Source organism: Vipera berus (genome assembly GCF_964194415.1).
Source record: "Vipera berus genome assembly, chromosome: 1".
Taxonomy (NCBI): domain Eukaryota; kingdom Metazoa; phylum Chordata; class Lepidosauria; order Squamata; family Viperidae; genus Vipera; species Vipera berus.
In genome coordinates this window covers 205,247,037-205,269,191 of record NC_138202.1, presented here as the reverse complement: position 1 = coordinate 205,269,191, position 22,155 = coordinate 205,247,037, and the positions used below count along the sequence as shown (strand labels likewise).

Genomic DNA, 22,155 nt, shown 5'->3' with positions numbered 1-22,155 from the left:
GCAATGCTGCAACACCATTTCTTTCATGCTAAAGAAAGGAACATGAGCTTGTAAATGCACCCATAAAATGGCTATTGTGTGTGGTTTGCATATGCATACAGGGGCAGCCATGGAAACACAATCAGCATCTGCTTTACCAGGCCAACTGGCAGGGATGATCCTGGCCATCACTTCCTAGCATTTCCCGTAAGATGTTCCCTGTTCTCCTCCCGCTCTTTTATTTGTGTTTTTTTTCTGGGTCTGCCTCAAAAGCACTGGCTTGAAGTTACTCTTTATTTTCATTTTCTAAAAATGACTCTGACCCCCTGATTTGGAAATAAGGCCAATACTGGAAGTTGGCATTTTTCTTTGCAGGATGCCAACTTCTCTTGAAAAAAAAAATTAAACAAAACAAGTGGTTAGATCAGAAAGGCCCACATTAAAAAAATGAAGGGCAAAGCCAGATTTTGTGGTTAAAAAAAATGGAATTATATTCCTTCCTGTACTTTTCAGAATATTGTTCAAAATACAGAGGATTGTAATATCTCACCTCAAATAATAACAGGTAAGACATAACCAATTTCTACATGTTGTTTATGTAGAAAGTTTAAACGCAAATTGATCAATGAAGGAGTTGTAATAAAAATCAGGTATCCAGATGGTAAAGGAATGAGGCATATGCCAGTTCTATTTATGGGCTTCTTCAGGGCTGAGAGAAAAGCATGAATTATTTCAGATTATGCTTACCTCTTTTATTACAGTGTTAGTCAACCATTGTTATTTGATGCTGTTGTAGCATACTGTGCCAAAAGTAGCTTGCAACAAGAAAAATGAGTAGATATTTCCCTGGGAGCATCCATTTGGGAATTGTTTTAATCCCAACAGATCTGGCAACCAGGTAGAGCAAGGCTAAACTGTAGGCTTAGCAATTAATGAAATAGTTTGCATATTGTATTTTAATGCAATTGATGGTCCTAAAAAGTGCTTCTATATTGGAAGACACTCTGAATTATAAAGTAGCCAACCCCAGTTTAGCACGTCTGTATAAATGGAGAGTAAGTTAAACATGGCTTAATGTGTCTCATGAACACAATCTTTGTTTGAAGTTAATACTTAAGCTGGGGAGATAGTATATAGTATCATTGGCCTGAAGCCCAAAATGGACAGGCGAGTGAGTGGCTGAGTATGAACAGTCTGTTGTGATTCAGCCTGTGATACCGGCAGCTGAGTCTGATGATTCTGAAGAGGAGGAGGAGGAGGAGGAGGGGTTTGGAGAGCCTTTGGTGTCAGAGGGAGGCTCTGATGCACTGCAGGACTCTCAGCCTGGCCCCTCCTGTCATGTTCCTCATCAGACTCAGCCGTGTGAGCATGAGGTATTGGACGTAGATGATTCACAGCTGGATCTATTCAGGGACGCTAGGAGCAGGAGGCAATCCAGCAGAGCAGAACAGAGAAAGGCAATGAGGCAACTCGGTGAGAGGAAGAGAAGGCAATGAGAAGCCACGTCTTGGGACTGCTGATAAAAGGGGAAGGTGTGGGAGGTGCTGGTTGCTGAAGGCAACCTTTTGAAGATCTTCTGCTAGAGTCCTGGTCTGTTATTCCTGTTTAACTCTTGCTTGAACTTCTGATTTCTTTAGAAATAAATTTGGTTGGGTTTTTCCAGCCTGTTGACTATAAAAAGGGGTTGTCCCTGACATTCAAACAGGGCCGGTCATAGGCTGGAACAGAACACCGTCAAAAAAGAGGAGGTACAACAATTAAACAAGGCATAGTGACTTATACACTACTGAAGAATAAAATGACCTTGGTTTGCCTACCTGGAGAGGATGCCTTATAATTCCATACTGTAGAAGGCATATACAAAAAAGAGAAGGTCAAAGAACATGATGCAGATCCAGAAGAAGATGGAGAAACAACATCAAAGACAAGCTACAGCACGATCAAATAACAATGGCTGAGGTTGCCAGAAGAGCTAGAACCAGAACTTTATATCTCTCTCAACACCTGAAGTGGTAAAAGAAGAAGTAAAGAAGAAAAAGACATTTATATCTCCTTTTAAAAACTGTGTTAAGTGTCCTTGAGATGCTTCATATATATACACATAAAAACAGTTTTCAAGATGTTGTAGGGGTAGTGAGCTTATCAAGCTTCGGTCTTCAATACTGTATTTAAATGCCATTTCATTTTCGGCTGCCAGGTCTTCCTTATCATGCAGAGAACGGTCTCCAAATCAGTTTGGCCTAGTGGTCTGAGAGATTGTGCCTTCTACTGCCACCTTAGCCATGAAAGCCAGCTGAGTGACGTTGGGCCAGTCACTGCCTCTCAGCCCAACCCACCTTCAGAAGTTTGCTGTTGTGGGGAAAATAGGAGGGTGTGTTGGATATGTAAAAATAATAAAGGCAGGATATAAATAAAAATCAGTAACCAGCAAATTGTTGTTGGGCCTATTGGAAAGTGTAAAAGTCTATCACAGATGCTGAAGCTCTTGAAAATAGTGGGCTCTCTATTCCAAGTCATCTGGGGTAAGGGTCTCCAACTCCCAGGCCATGGATCAGTACTGGGTTAGGAACTGGGCTGCATACGAACTGGGTCCGTAAGATTATCTGGGACATACAAAAATGATGTAAGACAAGAAGGAATGTCAGACCGTTAACACCTTGTCCAAAGTTTTAAATAATAAAATTTGCAATAAAAATAAAATAATAATAAAAAAAGATTATCTGGGACACTACTCATCCTCTTCACGACCTGTTTTCCTTGTTACCTTCTGGGAGGAGGCTTCGTGGTATCCATAGCAGAACATCCAGGTTCAGCCATAGTTTCATTCCATACAGCATTAACCTTGTGAACTCTCAAGCCTTCCTCCTTCCGTTATATATTCAAGATGGACAGTATTTAATACTTATTTGTTATGTATATGTAGGGCTGTGGGTCTATACATATGTTATATATAGTATGTTTAGGTTTGTGTCATGTATGTGTTTCACTTTGAGAGCGGGCAACTAAATTTCATTTTTGATGTATGATGTTGTGCCCACAGTAAAATAAAATGACAATAAAGGTTATCTTATAACCGGAGATGATCGGAGGGTGAATGAGTGAAGCTTCATTTGTATTTGTAGCCACTCCCTAGCACTAGCATCACCACCTCAGCTCCACCTCAGATCATCAGTCATTAGATACTGATAGGGATGTGAATTCTACTGTAAATCGCACACACAAGGGATCTAGGTTGCACACTCTTCCACTGTGCCCCACCTCCCCCATTCTGTGGAAAAATTGTCTTCCATGGAACAGGCCCCTGGTGCCAAAAAAGGTTGGGAATCGCTGATTTAGGCTGTATAAAATTGGCAAGAGTCATTTTTCAGTACATTTATCAGTTTCAAAACTTATATTTCAGGAATGGTGTGACATTCTTTCACAAGGAATAGAATCATCCAGTATCTTGATTTTTCCAGAAAGCCTGGCTTAATGACATTGTGCCTCTTTTGGAAAATTAAGAAAAAGGCTTTTGCATTAAAAAAAAAGTTGCTTCTTTTGCCACTGATTGGGGATTCCTATGTTGCTAATGAGCAGAAAAATATTTTTTTAATCAAGGGCTGAATCATTCAATTAAAAAAAATGATTTGGTTTAAGCACTATAGTGATTTTTGAGTAGTAGCAAATATTTTCTTGCCATGTGCCACTTCCATGAAGACAATATTGTAAAGTCTGAATAACTAGTGTTTTTGATTGGTTTTCCCAGAGAGATTTTAAAAGAAAACTAAAGATACTCCCTTCAATAGCAAACCAAGTGGTTTAAAAGGTGCCCCACGCCTGGATTTGTGGAAAGAAAAAGGGAATAACTAATCAACAATTAGGCAATTCTATGCCTAATGAAACTGAAGCCAAGCCTCTCTACACGTATAAGATCAAACGTTTGGGTAAATCTACCAATCAATTAAAGGATCCTAAAAAAATATATGCAATTTTCATAAAATACTTTCCCTCTTATTATAAGAAGGCTGAGTCAGATTGTTCTTCCTCCTTTGTTTTAAATGGAGTGGGTCTGTTCCCTGGCTAATGCAGCCATGAGCCAAGAACTCCCATTAAGCAGCGTAAGCAATGGCAGCTGTTAGGAGCTGTGCTCTTTTCATCTCAGACAGCAGAGGACTTAACAGTACAATAGGTACAAGGAAGTGCCAGAAATATACGGCCCTGCAGATCTCTTCTATTTATGAAACCCCCTTCCGAACATATAGGCGTCAAGACATCCATCTTTCCCTCTTGTAGCAAATCATGTGGTCTGGAATGTGGTAGCTGAAAGCTGAATTCTTTATTGACACAGGAAGATAAACAGAACTCAGCAGCCCGTCCCAGGAGGAGATGGTACCCTGCTTCAGAGAAGAATTCCTCTCTCCCTCCCCCTTTCCCCCCACCCCCACCCCAATCAAGCAAACACCAAGGGTCCTTCTCATCCTCAAGACTTATACAAGGTGAAATCTGGAGCTGAGAGGCATTCCCAGGAAGTCCAAGGGATTAGTGAAGTTTCAAATAGCTGAACAACAAATTCTGAAGTATCAAATGGCTGAAAGCACCCAGTGTTTCCTTGAATCTAAGTTAAAAGTTTCACACATGCAGCAGATCAGAATGGGGTGTTTTGAAGTCCTTTTTATTCAGCTCAAAATGAAAGGAATATCTGGCACGTAAAATAGCTCAGAATTCAGCTTCAGAAAAAAGAGGCAATTCCCGTCCGGTATTTTTACACATCAGGACCACAATTTCATGGTGTCTGTCTTTGCCCTCCTATTCTCTTATGGCTTTTCTTTCTTTCTTTCTTTCTTTCTTTCTTTCTTTCTTTCTTTCTTTCTTTCTTTCTTTCTTTCTTTCTTTCTTTCTTTCTTTCTTTCTTTTCTTTCTTCCTGTCTCTTGAGCTCAGGGACAGGAGATTTGTTTCAATTTGAATGAGGGCAAAAATGGAGAGCTGTTTAAAATAAACAGAAGCGTATGGCTGTAGCATCATCCATTTATTTAGGAAATGTATTCACTGTCTTAATCCAACTGTATTCTAGACAGCCTACCATGTATAGAGAATAATGCACACTAGTACATATTATATATAGAAAATTTATATATATATATAAATATATATTCTAATAACAATAGCACAATACTATAAATAGACAAAATATAACTGCAAAGACCCTAAACTTATATGGTTCCAGATGGAGAAGTCTCCATAATCTGTATTTTATCTGGAAATTACCGTATATACTTGAGTATAAGCCGAATTTTTCAGCCCACTTTTTGGGCTGAAAAATTCCACTTCGGCTTATACTCCAGTCAACAAAAAAACTTACCGAGGACTTGTGCACGGCCAAGGCTTTGGTGCTTCCGGGATCGCGCGCACCTCTCCCAAGCCACCGCCGTCCGGAGACCTGCCGAAGTTTGGGGAGGTTTGGGGAGGTGCGCGCGCACCTCCCCAAACGTCGGCAGGTCTCCGGACCTCCGTGCCCTGCCTGCCTGCTTCTTTCCGCTGCGGAAAGAAGCAGGCAGGCAGGGCGCGGAGGTCCGGAGACCTGCCGACGTTTGGGGAGGTTAAAGATGCTATTAAGAAAGATCCAAATTTATACACTTCTGTGTGACTTCTGGTTTGTAGAGGCATTCCCAGACTTTTGTTTGTATAAATCCATACTGCATAACTTTTGTGCCAGTTTCATTTATTTTGTGGGAATATAGTAGTATACAAAGAGTACCTCTTTGGAGTTCAATTATCTCATCATCCCAAATAACTCTCTGGAGATAAAAGGACCAGGTTATATGCTTACTAAGTGAAATCCTGAAGGTGACAATCTCAAAAGAATGCTGGGAATATTAACTGAAGCGGAAAAGATTCCAAATCGTGTTTGACACAGCAAATTACCTTATAAATCCTCAGTATCAAATCCCCCGTCCCTCAGTTTACAGTTTCGTCAACTTTATCGCTAGCAAGTGAAATAAAATGCCCAAACTATTAAAACAGTTTAAAAACATTTTAGAATTTATTTTCAATGATTGCAGCTAAAACACAGCAAAACCTAATAAAGCTCATTTTAATCATTATTCTACAAAACTGCAAAATACAGAAACGGCTGAAGCATTTTATAGTAAAAATAATAATAAAAAGGGACGAAAATACGATAAACCGTAGGAACAAAACAAAAGCCCCTTTGATTAAAATGAACTGGATTCTCTAACTCTTTGGATGATACATTTAGAATTTTGAAAAAAGGCTGTCTCTAAAATATCTATAGAACGGCTGCTATAATGTGCAAAGCCAGTCACAAGAAACCCAATTTACAGCAATGATGCTGAAAAAAAAGCAAATCGATTTTTCATTCTACACATTTACACTCACTCACTCACCCTTTATTTCTGCCAAATGAGATCCGTTCACCTGTGTTATGCATGCCTCTCCCACGTTGACTCAATCAGGCACAAATATAAGGAAATATAAATCTGTGTAAATTAACCCTTGAAAAGCTTATCACCACATTTTTGGTTGCGACTGTATGGACAAGCCCCTGCGGTTTTCTTGACAAGATTTCAGAAGTGGTTTGCCATTATCTACTTCCTAAGGCTCAGAGAGAGGGACTGGCCCAAGTTCATCCGTGCTTAGGCAGCACTAGAACTCACAAGTCTCCTTGTTTCTAGCCTGGTGCCTTAACCACTAGACCAAACCGATTATTAAAAAATTACTACGCTGATATATGGTACATTCGTCTTTCATTTCTGTTGTCTTCTCATCTTCTCCCATGCAATGTCAGTTATAACGCATGATGGTACATCTATAAAACATTAGATCTCAGTACCTCTAATAACATTTTAAATTATAATTACATAGGGGCAAATAATACTAGCAAAAAATAATGGAACTGAATGCATATTTATTTAGATACTGTTTTAATTAAGAAAAGGTCACAGGCATGGGAAAAATGCCGTCATTCAAGGATAACAGGGATGAGGAATCTACACTTCTGGATTCCAAGACCCATAAGCTCCAGCCACATGTGCAAGGGAACTGGAATGCAGTCACTGTTCTGCATTTAAGATTTAAAGAACCCCAGAAAATGTCTTCCTCCCTTTCTTCTCAGCACGTATGGATAATTCTTGCTTCTCCTCTTCTCCACTGTAACCATTAGTGAAAAACCAACCGGGAGGAACACATGGGAAAACATTGTTCCACGTTTGTGTCAAAATATATATCGGTCATTGAATATTGACATGAAACCCTTTGGGAGCCTTTCCAGAAAGTTTGTCTAAGACAATTAACACCCTTGAAAGTCTACAACCTACTGTGAAACAGCTGGCACAAGAATGCATCTCTCTCTCTCAGAACGAGCTTTCAGAGACGTTCTATTCCCGCAAGCTCTTTTGAAAGCAGGTCGTGCTTTTGAGTTTGGGTTAAGTTTTCCTTCTCTGGTGCTCCAGAGTAGTGTAAAGGATAAGCATTATTTCCAAAAGAACACACTTCCTGTAAATAATTTGTGTTGCAGGAGGCCAGCTCTCTTTAGAAGAATGACTGGAAGGCTGCAGAGGACAGTGACTCAAGAGTTGACAGGAGTGGTGTGCAAAAGGGAGCAGTAAGCAGCAACTGGACTGTGCTCCAAAGTTTGACACCTTGGAACACTAGAGACTTCTATTATGTAATTTATTTATTTTTTATTTAATTTATTTATTTAATTAGTTTTCTATACCGCCCTATTCCCGAAGGACTCAGGGCGGTTTACAGGGTAATATTTAAAAAACAATACAAATCAAGATAAAAATAGAATTAAAAAGAATTAAATTAATAATAGCCCAACAATAAAACAATGTTAAAATTTAAAACTAAAACCCCCCTCAGTCCAGGCCGGATAGATCGAAAAGCCAGGTTTTTAATTGCCTTATGCATGGAATAGCGCGAGGGTTCCATCTGACGTCATCTTTCATTTATAATTCTGCCTCTTTCCACCATCACCTCCCCCAAACGGTGGTGGCGGTGAAGACAATAGCAGAACATTGATTTTTGATCAGAAAGTGAAAATCCATCCATCTCGATGCCAAAGGCTGGTGCTTTGGTTCGCAGTGTGCCCACTTCCTCTTTATTTTTATTACAGGAATCAGGCTGGAGTTACTAAGAGAGGACCATCGCCTCTGGCTCTTCTGCGCAGTCCAGAAAAAGCTTCTGGTTTCCTTTCATTCCCTTCCACCAGTTAATTTATGGAACAAGTCTTCATCCAGCGTCTCATTCTGGTCTTTGGAACGGGTTGACAGGAAAATATAGCCGCCAATGTATTCGTGGACCACCTTGCAGTTGGCACTCAGGCAAGCAAACGCAATGGAAACGTTCTGATCGAACTCAATGGCCACCTGAAGGGGAAAGACAAAGATGTCCAAGCAATTGAAATACCAAGAATATAAATGCTGTGGTTGCCATTTTCTCACCGCTCTTATATTCACACGAGGCACAAACATCTTCAGGTTAATTCTGGTATATTGTAAGAGACTGCTTCTCAACCTCAGCTACTTTAACATATGTGGACCTGAACTCCCAGCGTTCTGGGAGTTGTTCCACATGTCTTTAATGCTGCTGAGATTGAGAAATACTGACATGTCCTAATGGCTCACTTTTTAAAATATTGTATTCCAGGGAAAGCATTCCTTTTTCATTTTCCACCAAGCATAAGAAGTAGCAGAAAAGCGAAGCTGCTTAATCCTATTCCGTTGGGCCTGCTGACTTAAAACCTCCCTCCTTCAGTCTTTTGACACTTTCCAGTAAATACTTTTTTTTCCCTCTGCAGGGAGAAAAATCAGCTTTGAAAGGATAATTTTGAGCGGACTCATGACGGGTCTTCTGGGATTGTTCATATACCTGCTGTAACCAGGTACATCACAAATCATCACAGAAACATACATTTTAAAAGGAAAAGTCACCATAGGCCTTTTTCTTTTAAAATGTATGTTTCTGTGATGATTTCCCCTTCGACATTGGAAACTTTTCCTGCAATATTGCAACTCAATAGATAAAAATCAAACCTTGGGGATCATGTGTATGCCGTGTCTCTATTATGCCTAGTTTCATCCTAATTCAAAATATAAGCTTTATTTTGAAACTTTCTCCTAAGTGCAGATACATTTTTACTCATAGCAATAATGATAAAGCATTTAGATCATATGGGGAACCCACTGAGACCGTTTCCATGTATTAATGGAGATGCCGATTCATACCATATTGCTGATCATCAGCAGTCACATATGGGCTGGGTCATGGCAAATTCTTCTTGAAAATCAGATAAGAAGCATTTTCTGCCAGCAGAGCCCCTTCTCAACCAATAAAACAGTTGGAAAAGGATGTGATCTGGGAAGGAGAATATATGTTTCCACCCATCCTATTTCATCTTCTAGATCCAACTTGTTTTCTTCTCTGCTAGCAGCAGTAAACATGTTCTTTTGCAATTCTTCAGCCCGCTATTTCTCAGGGGAAGAAATTTTAGTCAAGTAGCAACAGAGCAGAAATGGTTGACATCCAGGAAACAGTTCATTTTACCTGCCGTATCTCCCAGTTTACGTTCCATTGTTTCATATTTGAATACCTCCAGGTTGTAATTGGGTCCCCAGTAGCAGTGTCTATCCTAATCAGCCTGTTATAAGAAATCCCCAAGAGATCATCCTTCTTGCTTCCTTTAAATCTAAGGGAAAGAAGAGAAAAACCCAACCAATTGGTTCTATTTCTCCAAGCAATTATCCCCACGTGCATTAGTTACTCTCAGACTGAGCAGCAGGAGAAAAGAATTAGTAGTAGTCCTTGCCCTACAACCACTCTGTAATGTATTGGGTTTTTTTTCGTTAACACCACGTGGTAACGGCTGGCAGGTTACGAGAGCAGGGAGCTAGCTAACGGCTCTCAGCATCTCAGACAAATCATCTCCAGCGCTGCTATTGGTTGCCCCTAGGCGGCAATAGGTTGCTTCAAACCTATTGGCCGCCACCTAGGGGCCAAGGTATAAATTGCTGCAGCTGCAGCCCTGTTCTCTAGTTCAGATCCTGCAAGAAATAAACCATGTTCTTTGCTGAACTCACTCGCCTCGTCTTCATTCCTGTGCAACGAACCCAGTACACAACACACTCATTTAGCAATTGTTTGAAATTACAAGGGCACTGAAAAAAAAATGACTTAAATCCAGTCCTCCTTGCAGCATCCCTATTATGTGATCAAAATTTGCGTGCTTGGCAGCTGTATTTATTTTCTACGGTTGTCACATCCCAGGTCATGTGATGGTTGTTTGAGACTTTCCCAGCTGGTTTCCGTCCAGCAAAGTCAATGGGGGAAGCTGGATTTGCTTAATAAAACTACATAATTCACTTAACAACTGCAGAGATTAACAACCGGTGCAAAAAGGTTCCCCAAACCAGGTGTGGTTCACTTAACAACTGCCTTGCTTAGGAACAGAAATTCAAGTACCAATTGTGGTTGTAAGTCAAGGACTATCCATATATTATCCTCTTCATAAAGCCAGTGAATTAAAACAGCAGGAAGTGCTTTGATTTTGGGGCATATTCCATTCAAACTCGATTCCCCTGCTCACTCCTGAATCAGTACTTTTGAGTCCATCTATTATGTGCATTTTCTCATCCCCCTTTTGCTAATGTACATGTCTGTGTGTTTGGGCATCTCTAGGCATTTTCTTTTAAGTGGCAATTGCATTTTGGTTTGCATGTCAGTTCAGGAAACACAAATATTATCAAGTTAGCCTCTAAATGCAAATGTGCACTAGTGGAAAGGACGGATTACAGTGCCATCCCAGTGGAAGCTACTGCTGAGATGGAAAAGGGGACGGTGCAGGGAAGAGTGCAGTCCTCTCTATCATCATGGCAAGATGGTAAACAACAAGTTATAGGGTACAGCATGGGGAACCTCCTTCACAGGGATACTGCAGAAAGTTATATTTCATTACAAATCCAAAACCAACAAGGAGCTAAAAATGGCTTCAAGCAAAAAAAAAAAAAAAAAAAAAAAAAAAAAGACAGAATCCAAACATTTATTGCTGACTTCACATCATAGGCTGTGCTTCCCTCTACTGGCCAAATGTAGAACTACTAAACATACTTGGGGAAAAATACCTAAGCAGATAACTTTCAGAAGCGGCTTTTCGACTTCTGCACTGCCTAAAAAAAGTTGATCCAGATGATATTATGTTATGCTGGTTAACCCTGAAGGGCCAGGTTGAGACAGACCATCCTGAAGAAAATCTATTCATGTGGTTATTAAGAGCTGTCACTGATTTGACGGCACATAATCAAACACTGTCAATAAGTCTGGGTTAGATGTTTATTTATTTATTTATTCAATTTATACACCGCCCTTCTCCCGTAGGACTCAGAGCGGTTCACAAGGTTTTTTTAAAAAAAACAATACAAGAATTACAAAACTTAAAATCAATTAAAAAGATGTTGGCAGAATAACCTGAAAATTATGGGGAAGCAAGCTGTCAATAAATAATTCCAAAACAGGTGTGCATGTAAGTATTTGTAAATCTGTAACACCAAATGCTAGGAACGGGGATTTCCAGTGTTCAATAGATTCAAGCAGTTCTGCTGACGTAATCAGATTTATTAATCATCTTTTCATGTTCTAAAATAATCTCCAAAGAAAAGAAATAGTCACTGCCTGCTATTGAAAGGCAGAATATATTTTTTTTTAAAAAGCCCCACAAAGCAGATATTGCAGCCCTGATTATTCCCCTAAAGATACCAAGAGCAATGTGGGAAGAGACTATATCAGGGGTCTTCAAACTTGGCCCTTTTATGACTTGTGGACTTCAACTCCCAGAATTCCTCAGCCAGCTACTATATTCTGTCACCGCCAGCAGCAGCAGCGGATCTTCCTCCTGGTTCTTCTCCTTGACACATCCATCTTCTTCCTCTTCTCACCCCTGGCTCCCTTCCCCTCCCCCTCTGGGCTTTCCAACATTCTCTGGCCTTCAGGCCCACAGAGCAGAGTTCTGTCAGTGTTGGCCTCAGAGGGAGGGATGAGGGATGGGGCAAGCCCAGTTCCAACAGAGGCCCAATGGGGCTTGAGGATGACCAGGGTTGGTGAGTCCCATGTTAGAAAGACGAGGCAAAAGTGAAGAGAAGGAGGAAAACAACAATGGTGCTCAAGAGGACAGAGAGGAATGTCCTCTGGGAGTGGTGGCAGTGGGTAAATGGTGGCAGTGGAATACAGAGGTGTCTTCCTCTCAACCATGTTGCGTAGGGTGGCCAAAAGGATGGTGGGAGATAAGTGTGTGTGGTGTGTGTGGGAGATAGTTCATGCAGGGCAGGGGAAGCAAGTCAGCCTCTTCTGGCTCAGTGACCCCTTGAAAACGTCCTTAGCTTTGGAAGAACCGAGGCTCGTGTCTGGGAGGGACCAAGCCAGGAATGGCTTGAATCTTTTGGGAGGCAGGAGATTTGATTGCCAGCTGGCTTCTAAGCAAAATAAAAAATAAAAAATGGGGAAAAAATGTGGTCATGTAAGGGTCCTTGTTTAATGACTGACTGCTCCTCACTAAACAACTGCATCTGGGACTGCTGGAATTGCCATTGCTAAGCAGCACAGTCACAGGATGTTTCATTTAATGATGGTTTTGCTTAGTTAGAAATTCCAGCCTCAATTAAAGTCATAACTGAGGACTACTCTACCTGTACATAGAACAATAACTTTAGGAAGATTTCCACACCAGAACCCTAAAATGTATTTCATCCCCCCAAAAAGACCATTTCTGTAATCAAAACAAAAGTAGTTCAAAGGGTTCTAAGCAGTACTCTTCTATAAAAATTTAGGGGCAGAGGAACACAAGAATTACCTTACAACATAATAGGATAAGCCGAATTCTGGAAGTGATTGCCATGCCTGGATAAATCTCAGTTTGGCTTCCATAAGAGATAGATGAATGATGTTGTGGTGGGCTTCTAGAATGCGAGATGCTAGCTAGGAAAACATGGAAAACAAAACACAGGTTTAACCAAAACAGAAATGAACAAGCAGCACTCAAATAGTGAAAAAGCATGGGCCACATACTTTTGCTACTTTACTAATCTGCCATTTTAAGGAAGCAAACCAAATACTGAATACAGAACACAATGTCAATACAGGATGTGAAAATGTTGGCAACCCCATCTTATACGGACACCCTTTATTTTGGCTCTTCATCTCCTTTTTTTGCACAGGTGAGTGGAAATGTTATTTTAGCTACAACGGCACCTCTGTAACTTTTGTGACAAGCAGCTGTGACTTTTGATCAATTCTGTAAAATGCTGCTCTACTGACTTTTTTTTTTGAGATTCCGAATTGGGAATTTCTGGGGTAAATTACAGGATTATTTTTTGCCTCAGCTCCTGCTAGACAGGATCTTTTTGGTTGAAGAGGCTGAAGATGAGAACTTCTAAATATGGAACTTCTGAACATGGAAGAGTTTAACAGTATACCATCTTTTACTATCTTATTGCAGATGCAAAAACTCAGAAGAATAGCTACACAAAATCAATACACTGAGATAAAGGAAAAACAGTTTTGGGGAGAATCCCCATCTCACAAATTTAAGTCCAATATTCTACTTATAGGTTTATTACGGTGACTCTTCAGATTTTATTTGTAGTACTCCTAGATTTTGCTGTCAGAAAAATCCTCCTTGAAATTCACTTTTTGACCTGTTAAACAAGAATCCTCTATCCATTAGACCCTGAGTCAGTTTGAGGATGCCCCCTGCAATTTGCCCAAGATCCAGCTGTTCCTGTATTTTCTTTGGCTCCCCATTTACCTGCTTAGATTTATATTTCTTAGCATATCGTGGTGAGATGAAGCATTCCGGTTTCAGATCCATGCTTTCTACATCCGAAACTTCTTGGGGTGCAGCTGTTCTGCTTTTCATTTTCAGGAGTGAGAGGATGTTATGCACCTCAGATTGGTAAGAACTGTCTGCCATTGTTTTCCCTTTGGAAGCCAACGCACAAGCAGCCATCCATCTGGCATACTGCTCTTCCTGCAAGGAACAGTCCATTGAGAGATATTAAAGAAAAAAAATTCTTGTTATGTATGGGGATAATAAAATATAGCAGCAGCTCATTGTGACCATCAGGTGGCGCTGTACTGTATCTGGATTGGCTGGTAAGCGCTCAGCGGGAAAACCCAAATAAGGGATTGGCTGCCAGTGCACCTGGCCAAGTATATAAGGGGGTACAGGTAACCCCTTTGTTCGCTTCGGTACTGCTACCAATAAAGAGCTGCCATGCTGAGTCCATTGTCTGTTGTCTGACCATGCGGCCAAGAACCCACTACACAATAATTCTGGCACCAATTTCTACTTGCATTGTTTAGCTGCAATCATTTGGAACACTTTGGTTAACTTCAACGCAGACCTTCTGTTCAGAAAGCATTCCCGTAGACAACAACACTTCATCAGCATGATTTATTTGTTTATTAAATAAATCACACCTCTTCTTCAGAGATTCAAAGGAGTAGCTTTTAAAGACCCAATATGAAGGGGATGAACTGGTTTCTTTCTTCTTCACCTCAGGTTTGGGTTTGAGAACAAAAATGACCATTTGTTTTCACCTGTTAGCAAGCAGGCAAGTCCTAAGCTAGAAAAGAAATGTTTGCAACATTAAGAGGAAGATCAAATGTTTAAGGAAGTTGCAAAGGACAAAAAGGAGTTGTGAAAGCTGATCAAAGTTTGATTTTCACGTTCTTTTAGTGTTTGATCTGAATGCATTTTCAATTCTCTCCAAGGGTGTGTGTGTGTGTCATACAGTACTACGGGACTAAACTAAAGTGATACTGAACGCATCATTTATGAGCCTTCATATACTGATACAAATATAAGCAGACAGCAGTAAGAAGGCAAGAATTTCCTCTCCTCTTTCTGTATTCCAGAAATAAAATCTCCTTGCACAAAAGGAAATTTCCCTTCTAGAATTCAGGCAAAGCTCTGGCACAATGCTGGGAATGTTCTTCAAGATCGTGGGGAAAAAGTATCAGTGATGGGAAGCCTCTTATGAACTTTTTGCTAAAAAAAAAAAGAGAGAAAAATGAACTTGTGATTAATGGGTGTGAAAACCAGAAAAGGGCAGCCTACAGAAAGAAGGAAATTATGACGTAACTTTAGAAAGAGAGAGCAAATAAAAATGTATTATGACTGCTGCCAAGAAGATTAGAAGCTGTTCTTTATCATCTTTTTTTTCTTTCTTTCTTTATTAAACTTATATGTCGCCCATCTCACCTAGAGGCGACAAGAAGATGACCTATTAAAACAGACATGTCAAACACAAGGCCCGGGGGCTGGATGTGGCCCACGAAGTGGTTTCATGTGGCCCGCGAAGCCATCCTGGAAACAGTGAGGGAACGGCCCCCACTGCCTTGGCCCTGGCCCAGAGACCCTCCTTCTGCCAGAGACCCCCAGATCTGTCCCACTCCTGCCCAGGCCCCCATAGGCACCCTTGATGCGAACGATGTAGAGCTGGCCACGCCCACCCAGTAGGCCACACCCACTCTAGCCACGCCCACCCAGTAGGCCACGCCCACCCTGGCCATACCCAACCGGCCCCCTGAGGGCAACCGCAATGCCGATGCGGCCCTCAATGAAATTGAGTTTGACACCCCTGTATTAAAACAATGAATATTATCACTAAAAACAGACTTCAAAATGAACAAAGATGGCAAGGAAGTGATCAAGATGCACACAAGGAGAAGGTGGGGTCTTAGGCCCTTAACCATCACCTGATTACATTTTCTTTATTATTATCTTTATATTACCTGTGTAAAATTCAAGGTGCTGGTGATGACATACAAAGCCCTACATGGCATGGGTCCGGATTACCTACGGGAGCACCTACTGCCAGCGTCAACATCCCTCCGTCCTGTGCGCTCCCACAGAGAGGGCCTCCTCAGGGTGCCACCGGTCAGAGAATGTCGGCTGGTGACCCCCAGGGGGAGAGCATTCTCGGTGGGTGCGCCAATCCTTTGGAACCGCTTACCAGCTGAAATCCGGATGGCCCCCGACCTTCGCTCCTTCCGGCCTGATTTAAAAACTTATCTATTCCAACAAGCCGGCCTGGCCTGATGGATTTGGGTTTTAAAATTTTCTCACTTTATTGCTTTATTGTATTCTTACTTTATTGCTCTGTACACCGCCCTGAGTCCTCCGGGAGAAGGACGGTATATAAAACAAACAAATAAATAAATAAATAAATAAAATATATGTATAGAAAACACTGAACCCTTTTTTCCTCCCCACTGACCTATCAGAACTCTTAGATCACCTTTGTCCTTTAATTTCTCTCCACCCCACCAGTCCATCTTGGGGGAGCCCGGGGAAATCCCAGCTCTCTAGACCATGCAAAATATAGCCCAAATAAGGCAAAACTACACTGTTGCTGAAAAAGCTTGTCCATGGAACCCTTCGACGTTAATGACTTTAGGAAGGCAAACTGAGTTTCACAACAATTCTTCAGCCTGGGAGGTCATGTGAGGCAAAGAACAAATACCGACAAATTTACAGAATTGTTTGGCAAAGCAGCTCTTGACACAGACCTCTAGACAAAAATCCCCTCTCACAAATAAGAGGCAGGCAGGGGGATACACATGCAAAGCAACCTGGGGTTTGGTTCGTTGTTTTTTTTTTCTACACAAGCCTTGCTTTATTTCTGTGCGCAAATAGCTGGGAATATTTATGCACTGTGTGGGTTTGCCGTGCACTGAAATGCCAGCCAAGCACCTGGACCTTAATGAGGTTTCCCAAGGGCTAATGCAATTCACAAAAAGCACATTAATGCCCCTCCTCTATGCACACAATGGATTCATTCAGCTGTTTTCTTACTCACGTCACTACACCTCAAATGTATTTCATTCATTCCATCAGCAACTGGGATGAGTAATTTAATCCCATATTTTTTCCCTGACACACTGACATCTGGGACAATTTCACATCCTGAACAACAAAACAGAAGAGAATTTATATGCAAACTTATGTCTCATCTTCATTTAAGAACAATACATTAGAAAGACAGGGAGAACAAACAGCACATAAAAAAAGGAATAAGGCCAATTTTAAAAGGGTAAATGATTAATCACAGTATTACACCACTAAAACAGGGGTCCCCGACCCCCAGTCCATGGGGCAGTAGCAGTCTACGTTCCGTTGGGAACCCGGGCCACACAAATGGCGGGCAAGCATGTGAAGCTCCATTTGTGCAGGTGAAACCATCCCCTCCGCTGCTGCCCGTCCTTGGACATATAAAGGTTGGGGACTGCTGCACTAAGAGGATAAATGTCTGTAATCTTGCAGACCAAAGTAATTTTATTCTGGTGTGCACCTAGTCTTATGGATACTGTTTAGGGAGACCATGATGTTTATTGATCGTCATCTGATGTATTTAAAATGATAGAGAACTGGTGCTGTGAGGACCTTTCCCCAGACAAATATAAGTGACACTGAAGCATGCAATAAGCAGATGTTCAATATGGGATTTGCAATATACACAGGGCATTTGCACCAGTGGGGTTTCACAGCCTCTCACTGATCACTAATGTTGGCATAGTGTGAGAGCTTAGGGCAGCGAAAGCCTGGCACAATTTATGTGAAGCTATGGTAATACAATTTCTGTGGCCAGAAGTGTAATCGCAAAGGAATGTAGTAGTAGTAGTAGTAGTAGTAATAATAATAATAATAATAATAATAATAATAATAATAATAATAATAATAATAATAATAATAATAATAACAACAACAACAAAAAATAAAAAATAAAAAATGTGGCTTGATGTTCCTCATCTTCACTCATGGCAGTGGTATCCACACTTTGCCCACATATTATGTGGGCAACAATGTCATGGACATTTGTCAGTAAATGAGACCGAAACACTTCTAACTATACAAAAACAGGTTGCAGTAAACACTGTGTAAAGACAGATTATCTACGGTAGGTATATGCACGCACACATGTGCACTCAGACATATAAACAGAGAACAAAAATGCTTATTGTGTTAGGAGATGTCTATAGATGCAACGGCACTTCATAAGATGCTTTGTGAAATAACAGCTTCTACCTCTTAGGTTAAGCTTCTCAATAGGTTCTCCATCTTCAGCTTCTTTGTTTTTAAAATAAGACACGGATGTGTCTTTAAAGACAAACCAATATTGCTTGAAGGCTTTCAGCATCAGCTTTTTGGATCTGCAAACGAAGAATTGCTTCATCAAGTCTCTCTTCTAATGAGAATATTTATCAACCTTTTTGGCCGAGTTTTATTTCCCATTTATTATGAAAGTCCATGCGGTTGTCTCATCCAGAAGTATGTGTTTTCTCTATTTTACCTGTTTTATCAGAAAGGAGCAAATCATGGGGGGGGGGGCTAGTAGAAACTACAGTGAACCCCCTCCCCCAAAAGACAAAACATGGAAAACCTGGCCTTTGAGCTTACTTCTCAGTGCAAGTAAAAGTAGAGAAATTGTGGGGCTTGTATTGTAATATTGTAATGCACATTTTATCACCTGCCCCCTCTTCTACTTTCACAAATCTCTGAATTTCAAAATATCTTGGTTATTCATTTTACGTTTTCATGTACAAAGATTGCTTTCCTGAGAGATTTCAAGTAAGTCATTTCTTTATGAAAACACGAATTTGATCATTTTTCATGCAGTTGTATTTTAATGGATTTAATTATTGAGTTTTATTGTGGCAATATTATTTTAATTTTGTAAACCATCCGGGGTATGGTTCTTATACTAAGGATGGATTATAAACATATTACGTCAGTTTCCAATTCAACTGAAATGACCCTGATATAATATCATATTGAATTTTGCGATTTATGATATTGATTGCTTTCAAAATTCAATGTAATAAATTGCAATGAAATATGCTAAGTAATCCAGTTCATTCAATATATGGGTGGTTACCATCGCTCCTTTTCCTTACCTAAATAGTTTGAGGTTATCAGCAAGCTTTGGAATGTCTGTGATATCCTCCTATGGAGAACCAAGAATTATGCTAGTAACAAGGCACAGCTAGATACTTCCAGTTGCATGTCAATGATTGACCCATATTATGGTTGCATAATTAGTGCAATATTGTTGCATATTATGGTTGCTAATTTGCTATTTATTTCCCCATACTTTAAGTCTAATTCAGCAATACATTGCAGATAAATTTAAAAGTTTATCTCCAAAACAAACCCACAAATCTAAATTTGGGAGCTATGAAATAGCCCAAAGCTATCTTCCCCTGAAATTATGCAAATTTTAAAAGAAGTTTTGTATCTCTTAAAATCTCAGGTGAATCAGAAGTTATGCACAAACTACCTTGTACTAAAAATACCTGAAAAGGAGAACTAGAGAAAAGTGATAATGTGATAATAAGGTTCCCCTCCTCTTGAGTTAAAGAGATATTGTACAAATATGCAGTTATTTTTGAACTCTAATTCTCTTTAGTCCAAGCAGATATTGATAGTTGATGTTGCAATTCATCAACTTCCAGAGGGCCATATAAACCTCATTCTGGGCTACCAGGTATGTTGGGAAATAAGCTCATTGATAAGTCACAATCTAATTTACTACACCCAGAATATTACCTTGACCCTGTGCCCAAATAAAGTGAATGACGTACCAATATGTTCTCTGATCTTCCACCTTCCAGTGTTATTTCAAGATTGGAAAGTGCTGCTTCCACTTCGTCAGTTTCACTTTCAACTGTGAAGTCTTGTGACCCTGATGATAAGGTCAGCTTGCTGATATGGTACTGCAGTCAAGGGAAAAGATACCCAGATAGTATCTGGTAAGCTTGTTGATTTCATATACAGGAAAGAAACTGAGAAGTTAACAGTAATATCTTTAAAATGGAATTTATTTAGCCTTTCCATTTTGTTGTGCATTAAGGCTTAAAGCAGGGGTCTTCAAACTTGGCCCTTTTATGACTTGTGGACTTCAACTCCCAGAATTCCTCAGCCAACATGCCTGGCTGAGGAATTGTGGGAGTTGAAGTCCACAAGTCATAAAAGGGCCAAGTTTGAAGACCCCTGGCTTAAAGAAACACCTAAGCAATTGTATAACAGACGCTACCAGTATGCATTTGAACTGTAACTGTTTTGGCGGGAGTCAATTATGGCGGGAGATTTAGGTTCAAACTAATTGGTTGGCTGTGTACTCAGAAAGGTATATAAAGAGTGCAAGTACCCCCAACCCAGGGATAGGCAACCTCGGCTCTTTTATGACTCATGGACTTCAACTCCCAGAATTCCTGAGTCAGCATAGCATAGCTGACTCAGGAATTCTGGGAGTTGAAGTCCATGAGTCATAAAAGAGCCGAGGTTGCCTACCCCTGCCCTAACCCCTCAGTACAGTTATTGTCACCAAATAAAGAGCTGTTTGACTCTACTCATCTGCCTGGCATCATTCCTACTCTTCAGAACCCACTACACAACACATTTGATTAGTATATTCTGACTCGCCACATGTATAAAATGCAATGGAAGCAGATATGACTTTATTAATTATTTGATCCTCTTTTTTTATATACAGTATTACGTATTTACAGCATCTCAGTAATTCCAATTTTACCCTGGGCTGCTGAATGACCTATTTATCAAAATCAAGTAATTCCTGGCTGTTTACACTCTTGGAGAGGCTAACACTATTCATACAAAAAAATTAAAACAGGCCCAATAACATGGCTTTATTTTAACCCATTTCTACGCAGCAAAACACACCAGCAGCTGCAAAGAGAAGCAGAGAAAATCATCCTTAGGCAGGCTGCTCTTTCAGCTTCCCCCAGCAAAAGATGTTTTAACAGGCTTGCTAGTCAGGGGGGCCTTTTGCACTCTTACTAAAGAGTTGGGCTAATGTATTCCTCAGGCACAGGAGAGAAAGGGGCAATCTGCCTGAAACAGAAACAATATATATTACTGTATAGGGCCTCTTTTTTTAAATTTTGCATCTCCCTCCCCCCCCCCACTTTGGATTCTGTTCCCAAGGCGGAATCTATGGACCCCATATCCCACTTAGAGGTCTAGAGAACTTCGAGGCTATGCCAGCATTTTTACAGCCAAATGTTTGTTATCGTTTTTCCAGAGTTCTCATTCTAGTTTTACTTTCCTCAGTCTTTCCCATTCTCTCACCTTCTCTTCTTTTTCCTCTCCCTCTCATTTCTATAGTTTATTCACACAAAGGACCGACAGACAGAACAGGCACCAGTTTATCGCTTCCTCGCTGGCTACAAGAGGAAGAGAGATGTTGAAAGGAAAAAATGGTCCTTTCCAACTTTCTGGCAATCCTTTTTCCAAACTAAGAGTTCATACTTTTTTTCCCAAAGGTTGTACCAGGGTGCTACTTTACCGAAAAAAATAGTCAACCAATTTCTTTCCTGAACAATAACTCTTAAGTTATTTATTACAGTTTTATTGAAAGGTGCTTTGCAGGACTTGATGCATGAAAATCAATGTGGTTTGGGTTTGAAGATTAAGACATGGATTAAGCGAGGACCTGAAGGAACTTGTATAAAATCTACGAGGAAGGAAGAGCGATACGTTTGTAAATTATCTGTTGAAAAATGTCAGCAGTCATATTTCTTAACTTTAGTTTTTCCCCCCTCTATTCTGTTTTTGCACTTCCTTGTTTCCTTCTTTTAATTTGTATTTAATTCTGTGAAAAATATCTTAATAAATATAAATTAAAAAAAGAAAAAAGAAAAGAAAGAAATGGTGAGCAAAAAAGAACAGAGATAAAAGAGCAGGAAAGTAATATTCCAAAAAGTAAACAAGGTCATTCCATAAATATGTGAGTTATAGCAATTCATCCAAAGAATAGCTTCCCTATAGAAGTTTGCCTTGCATACTCAATGAAAATGAAGTTTGTGCAGCTAGGTACCTTTAGGGGATAATCCCATAAACTCTTTCAGAATATAAAATCCCATTCAATTCCTTGTTGCTGTTGTCCAATTAGACATGCAGAGAACGGCAGTCGTTCAATTATTGTTTAGGTTTATATCTGAAGTACTAATTTGTGGAATGATCTGAAAACAATCCAACCTGGTTAATAAAATGTGCAAAAGGGCCTTTTGTCCTTTTGTATGACCTCCAGTCTGAGGAAGGACTCTTACCAAGCTCAAAACTCAAAATTTAGCACTTTAGGGATTAATGACATTTTCTCACC

General features: G+C 40.2%; 1 protein-coding gene across 2 annotated transcripts in view; it reads right to left on the bottom strand.

Annotated features, from left to right (window-relative positions):
- Positions 1-6,019: 6,019 nt before the first annotated feature.
- The window catches only part of FERMT1 (FERM domain containing kindlin 1), a 38,063-nt gene continuing 21,927 nt past the window's right edge, over positions 6,020-22,155 (bottom strand). For both annotated transcript variants that reach the window (XM_081346643.1, XM_081346644.1), the window contains 8 exons: positions 19,616-19,747; positions 18,929-18,978; positions 18,060-18,184; positions 16,834-16,940; positions 13,776-13,997; positions 12,822-12,946; positions 9,527-9,668; positions 6,020-8,349 (listed from right to left, as the gene is read on the bottom strand). In XM_081346643.1, the coding sequence (XP_081202769.1) occupies positions 8,176-8,349; positions 9,527-9,668; positions 12,822-12,946; positions 13,776-13,997; positions 16,834-16,940; positions 18,060-18,184; positions 18,929-18,978; positions 19,616-19,747 (1,077 nt within the window). In that variant the 3' untranslated portion in view covers positions 6,020-8,175. The remainder of the gene's footprint in view (positions 8,350-9,526; positions 9,669-12,821; positions 12,947-13,775; positions 13,998-16,833; positions 16,941-18,059; positions 18,185-18,928; positions 18,979-19,615; positions 19,748-22,155) is intronic.